Source organism: Papaver somniferum, chromosome 11 (genome assembly GCF_003573695.1).
Source record: "Papaver somniferum cultivar HN1 chromosome 11, ASM357369v1, whole genome shotgun sequence".
Lineage (NCBI taxonomy): Eukaryota > Viridiplantae > Streptophyta > Magnoliopsida > Ranunculales > Papaveraceae > Papaver > Papaver somniferum.
Genome location: NC_039368.1, coordinates 108,870,617 through 108,877,696, shown reverse-complemented (window position 1 = coordinate 108,877,696; position 7,080 = coordinate 108,870,617). Strand labels below are relative to the sequence as shown.

Below are 7,080 nucleotides of genomic sequence, written 5' to 3'. Positions count from 1 at the left end.
TTACACATGCATATGGCATGTGTATCTACAAGTTACACATCCATATGCACGTGTAATTTTTTATTACACATGCTATATGTAAGGTTATCTACAAGTTATTCATCATAAAAATACATGTATTACTTTAATTTTCATTTACAATAATTTGTCCGTTCATCAATTACTACAATTATAGTGATTGGTTGTTTGAACACAATAAACTAATTAAAACACGAGATATGGAAAGTGAAATCCTAGAAATAATCCACTATATTGGACAAAAAATAAAGAAACAAAATTACAGAATAATTGCAAGGCAAAATTATAGAACAAAGATCAAAGTTACATATTACAAGACAAGACGACTAAAAAGTTTAAATATTAGGAATTCACCTCAGAAATCCCAAGTCTACTTTAATTACGAAGTAAGTAGTCTGGACAAAGAGTGAAGCGTACATCTTCAATAAAAATTAAAATTATCCCAAAATTCAAACAAACAAAAATCTTCAATCTTTCATCATAATTCATGTTCAATAATCAAAACTGTCCAATCTCTTCTACAAAAATTAATCTCAACAATCCAATGAAAACAAAAACAACAAAACATACCATAAATCATTTCAGTTCAATCACTAAAACTAGAAGTTACATATTAAAACAATATGTGTAAGTAAAAGTTACACATCTTTCTAGCATGTGTAACTAGAAATTACACATCTATTTAGCTTGTGTAACTATAAGTTACACATCTAATTAGCATGTGTAACTAGTAACTACACAATACACATCATGATGAACATAAACAATAAACACTCTTTTCTAAATCAAATTATTGCCTCTTCTTTCCAAAGATATATTTACCATCTATAATTGTAAACTTGGAACCTACCTCAAGTATTTGATGTACTCTTCAGTTTCTAAGGTGCCTAATTCTGGTTGTAGAAGAGAAGCAGCAACTAAAACCAGTTGGAACACCGTGTAAACCTGTTGGCCCAAAATGCAGAAGAGACAAATAATCAATTTAGCAACCCCGTAAACCAAATTTTAGGGTAAAACTTCATCATATTGATTAACGTCTTGCTTTTCTTTTCTTATTGTGGATGTAATCTATTTTGTGATATCCATTTGCATATACAGAAATGTTGCAGGAAAAATATCCACATATCTATGCCCTAGGCATGCAAAATGAGTTGCATACGCATCAGTATGCACCGGGTGCTTAGTCTCGCTTGGGCCGCAGACAACACAAACAGGCAGTACGATGAACCATAGCATATAAGAAGATAATGAAAGATCTAATTACCAGAAGTGTGCGTTCAAACTGAGCACTATGTTTTCCATCTGCAGTAACAACTGTCTATCCATCAGGCCATAATAATCACGCCACACTCCTACAATAAAAAAGTGGCATATTCAATCATATGTGTAAGTAAAAGTTACACATCTAATTAGCACGTGTAACTAGAAATTACACATCTATTTAGCTTGTGTAAATAGAAGTTACACATCTATTTAGCTTGTGTATCTATAAGTTACACTCTTGCATTTGCTTCTTTACTTGCATGATGTCGCCCTGTATGGATTCAAAGACCATCCCATGACGATTCTGCATAGTCTCAATCTGTCCAATCATGTGTTCCAGTTCATCACTAACCTGACTTGTTCCAATCTGAACAAACACCAAAAATCAATTCATGTCTCATGCTTAGGTATATGAACAAGTAAAAGTACGAAATTTTTCTTTTGAGCCAACTGACTCAAATCCTGAAATGAAAACAAACAAAGAATCCTTCCAAATGAGCTAATCAGTAATAAGAACAAGTAAAGCATGATCTCCTGAGAACAACAACTATTCCTTCTGATACAAGAAGGAACACAGGATTTGACGTGTAAATCACACACAACCTAAGCTCAGCAAGAACATAGACAAAGCAAAACAACTAAGCATTTTAAGGTTTAACGTCAAACTCTATATAAGTAAAATAAATCAAAATACACCGATCACGAAATTAACAGTATCATTAATCCCCCTGTAATTCAATGCAAAGAAATCCATAAACTTATTTCAAATCCAAATCAAATAAAAGCCAAATCTAGAACTACAAGCTTAATATTCAACCTCAAAATACCTAAATCAACCAACTAATTGTCAAACAAATTAACAAGGCTCCAATTTAAGAAATTCACTACTGTAACTACCTGCAAATTCTAACAACAAAACGCATGAAAACATTTCATATTTACTCGTCCAATATAAGTATATGCACATTCTTACAACACCGTATGATTTCACCTTTATCCTTACTGCTTTCATTACCTTCAAAATAATCGAAGAGAAGCATCATCTTCATCAGTTGCCTCCTATTTTCTAACCTACACTGGAAAATCAACAAAAAATCAGATTTGGTCAAAATAATTAAACAACCTTGTTTTCGGAAATTTTGAATGGGTAATACGGATTCAGACATGAGGATTACGAATCTAGATTCTGATTTTCAATCAGGATAAAACACTGAAAGATCAATGCATTCTCCGCGAAGAACCCTAAAATTTTTGGGATATTTTTTTTAATATTTTTTCAAGATTTCTCACTCAAAATGGAGAGAAATATGAGATTAAAGTAAATCTGAATGCTAATCGTGAATCAAATAATAGAAACATAAAATTGAATGTACTCAATTTTATTCTTCACTACATGCACAATAACTCCATTAAAACTGAGGATCTAGTGAGAATTCGATGTGTTTTTCAATGGATTTAGACGATTGATTAACTTTGCGATATTCTCGATTAAATTAGTATTATTGAATCAATGGTGATATGGTTTTGAGATCTCTGAAAATTATTTTGGAGAGAAAGAAATATGGAGAGAGAAAGAAAATCTGAAATGAAAATATAATCTGCCTATTGTATATATATTAAAGGGTAATGTTGTCATAATTAAAATTCATAATAATTAATTATGGGCCAGATCTGAATTTTTTTTTGATATTTTAGATCTATTAGTTGCAATTTCTGAAAGTATGGAGTTGACAATGAAGGATCCATTTTGTGGGCTTCTATATATTGAACCCATATAGTCCCGGGTTCTAATATTTTAGTATCCTTCGAACATTTACTAGGTCAACCAAGGACCATGGACCACATGGTCGAAGGCATAGCACATATTTTTGGCGGTCCACATTTCAGAAATTTTCAAAAACAGAAGCGGCAAGCGAAAATTTTGGATTTAGTGGGTCCCACTAGCAACTCCCGCGCTCTCAAATGTTTTATTCACCTGAGAGCTCAAAATTCCCGCTCTAAAATGTTCCTCTGTCCTCTTTCTTAAATACCCATTTCTGATTTCCCTCCCAATTCTCCCTCCCCCTTCATCATCTCTCTCACTTCCTCCTGAATCTTTCTTTCTGATCTACAATGGTTAAACAAACAAAGCCAAAGAAGGTGGGGAAAGGTAATGTAACACCGATACAAGTAGCATTCATAGTAGATCAATATCTCATCGAAAACAATTTCAGCGAAACCCGTTCAGTTTTCAGAACCGAAGCTTCTGCTTTCCTTGCCAAAACCCAATCTCGAGAGGTAAACTATTTTTGTTGGGGTTTTTTCTTTTTTCTGTATCGGATCTGTTTTTTCTTTTTTGTACTTTCGATTTGTAAATTAGATCTGATTTTTTAAGTTTTTTGATAATTTTGTAGGCGCCGAAGAGTTTATTGAGTTTAGAGGCGATTCTAGATGAGTATATTTGTTTGAAAGAACAAAAAGTAATGGTAGATCACGAGAAATGTATGGTTGAACAAGAGAAATTCAGGGTTGAGGTTTTATTACAAGGGATGAAAGATGTTATGCAAGCTTATAACAACAACAATGGAAGTATTTCTACTCCACCTTTGATGTCTGCTACAGATTCAACGGGTTTAATTTCTCAATCAAACCCTAATACTCAACCAACCACAGGTATTCTTCAAACCCTAGATTTGTTTCACATTTTGGTTTCTTTATGACAAGATTTAGTAGAAGTATATGTTACTTTTAGTTGTTAATTTGTGTAAGTAAACCCTAATTAGCAAAAACCTAGATTCAATTTTGTAGCGAACAATGTTTAGATCCTAATTTGGGCAAAATTAGGTCAATGTTATCTCAAAGGGCAGTAGTGTTGTTGCATTGATGATGTCTTGTTTTAACATTGTGTTGAGTGTGAATGTGAAATGAATTCGCTGTTGTAGATGATTTTAGGGTGAAGGAAATGATGTGTTGACGTTTTTTCGTTGTTACAGGTAACTCCATCTACAAAACCCCTACAATGAACTGTAATCCATTGCTAACCAATTCTGCAAACGAAATTACTGCTATCCCAACTCCAACAATTAGCAGCATTACGTCTGGAAACAAAAGAAGATGCTCTAGAAAGGCGCCTGATGACCATCCAATTGCTAAGAGACCTTGCAATTCAGCTCCCAAAAAGCTTACACCAGTGAGAGGTAACAATTTTGGTTTGTGAACACTTGTATGTACTAATATAAGCAAACCCTTGAATCTGCAATGTTTGTGTTAGCTGATTTTGATTGTTTACACTTGAACTTCCTGCAGGTCCTAGGAAACAAATGCAAGCACGCAAGTCGTCTAGTCCACCAGAAAAAAATCAGGCGTGTAGTCCTCAAGAACAAACTCAGCAGCAACAAGTTTCTGCTGTTCAATCTACAACGACTGTTTACCGTTTCCCTAATGGACCGACTCAAATTCAAGGGTCTTCTGTTGCAAAGAGCTTGTTCAACCAGCCTTCAACTTCTCCCACAAAGGATTCAACAGGTCCAACGACACCTCCACAAGCATTCGTCACCCAAACTGATAAATCCATTTCTCCATCTGAGGAGGGTGCCTCCCTTATTAAGTCCACCACTAGTAGTCCTCAAGAAATTACCCCAAGAAAGTGTCCTTTAAATTCCTCAGAAAAAGTTCACGCGAGCCCTTTCAAACATGTATCTTATTATTCAGTGGAGAGAAAAAGCCATTACATTTCTTCGTCGCCCAGTAAAACACCTCTAAAAAGGCTAAGCAAGAGAGAACATGTAAAAGGGAGATTAGATTTTGATTCTGCTAATGTTACAACAAGCTTAGAACCCAGTACAGCCGAGGTGTCTACATCTGGGACTGATGGAGAAGGGGATATGTTCGATATGGATGTCCCTAATTTTGACATTTTTGGTGCAGATTTCTCCCTCTCTGAACTTCTAGTCGACATTGATTATAACTGTGAGGGAACGGGACTTTCTACTGACTTCTCTTCAGGGTACCATTTTCTTGACTTGTACTTTGTTATTTTATTACTGATATTAGTAGTTCTCACTTCTAACTTTTATGAATGTTCCAGAACAATACATGAATATGGGAATTCAAGCTTGGATGAAAACCAATCCATATCCGAATTACCGTTAAGTGTGAGAGATTTTCTTTGTCAGCAGAACATGAACATCCAAGGTGAATACACTTATCTCTTCTCTTATAAGCGAGCTGACTTCTTTTATCATGCTCTTACTCTTAATATGCGCTGATCATACCTGTTCATGTTGGTGAACCAGGTTCAGAATCTATCGCAACGTCAGTGCAATCCATAACAAAACGCATAACAACAATTTTAAGTCCTGGTACTTGCACTATCTTATACCCTTTGTTTTCCTGGTTCATTTAACAAATTCAAATTATTTGATATAAATACTTTGGCTTGTTTGATTTTGCAGCTAAAACAAAAAATAGTCCCTCAATGGATCAGGAGAATCTGTCTTGAAGAAATTGACTTGAATTATAACATAGTAGTTGACATGGTATCATTTTTGGATCCACAAATATCAAGAGCTGGTACTTTCTGATTAGTGTACTAACCTTCTTGTTGGTGTAACAACAAATCTCAACGCTGGGCATATAATACTTTGATCTATTTGCTCCAAAAGGCGATATGGGCAGTTGTAAGAATGCTATTTCACTCCCATTATTAATGAATACATGTTTCTTTTTTTTTTCTTTTTTTTTCCTTATCTAGATCTTTCATCTGCTACTGTTCTTTCAAGTCTCAGCCTCCCAGAGGCAAGTCTGTGAAATAATTCAGAGTTCTGGAGAAAATGAAACTCAAGGATCATAAAGATGGTGACTGGTTTGACATGGGCCGAGGGTGATTTAACTGGGCTTTGTTTGGGTTTTAACAGCACCACTTTATAGAATGAGTCTGCATGACCCATATTTGCTTATGCTTCATCACATTTTCAGGAATTGTTAACTATAAACTATTCACTAGTGAAAACTACAGACAGACCCATTTTACAGATTCTTCCCACTGTGAAACCCATGCTCAAAAAAACACAGGCGCGCACCCATTTTCTACGACAAAATATCTCCCAAACCAATAATTTCTGAAATTATGTTTCAGTCTTTTTTCTTCTTCTTCTTCGATTCGTATCTCCCTACTGTTTTCGTCTCGGTTCTTCATTGGAGCTTCAATTCACGGGTAAATCTCAACATCTTCGTATTTGGGGGTTGAAAGGGGATCTGAGCATCATTTTGAGCTTCTGCAGTTGAACTGAAATGGAGACATCAAGGATTGATTGAAGCAGCGATGACGAGAATGGATCTGTGGTGTTTGGGGGTTGAATTTCAAGCCAATTGCTTCAATTCTCTCAACAACAACGATTGAATTTGGGTGTGATTGCTTGTGGATTGATTGCAGGTGGTATAATTTGAGGTATGTTGATTGAAGAACTGGTGTTGTTTGATGATTTGACTTAGGGTTTCTTCCATTGATTCATGGCTATATACGAGAAGTTTAAGCAACATATTTTGGGGATTTTTGAAGTTAACTGAAACGGGTTTTATATGGAGTTGTTGGATAAACGAAATGGATCTGTTGGGGTTCAGTGTGGTGCTCGATTGAGAGAGAAATTATGAAGGTAATGGTGGTGTTTGCAGGTCAAATTGGTGTTGATTTCCGTCGAGTGTTCTCTGGATATAGACAGAGTTTGGTGGAGTTTTGGTTATGCCAGAAAACCAGCTGAAATAGATGCCACTGTTGCTGTCAACTGGGGTTTTGCTGTGGCCTGAAATTGGAGGTTTGTA

At 35.3% G+C, this 7,080-nt stretch overlaps 1 protein-coding gene across 1 annotated transcript; it reads left to right on the top strand.

Moving 5' to 3' along the window:
• The first annotated feature begins 3,297 nt into the window (after positions 1–3,297).
• Positions 3,298–5,964, top strand: LOC113323731. Its single transcript, XM_026572072.1, has 7 exons — positions 3,298–3,558; positions 3,675–3,933; positions 4,254–4,457; positions 4,567–5,266; positions 5,348–5,454; positions 5,556–5,621; positions 5,715–5,964. The coding sequence occupies exons 1-7, from the start codon at positions 3,394–3,396 to the stop codon at positions 5,759–5,761; spliced, it is 1,548 nt and encodes a 515-aa protein (XP_026427857.1). The 5' UTR covers positions 3,298–3,393; the 3' UTR covers positions 5,762–5,964.
• Positions 5,965–7,080: the final 1,116 nt, after the last annotated feature.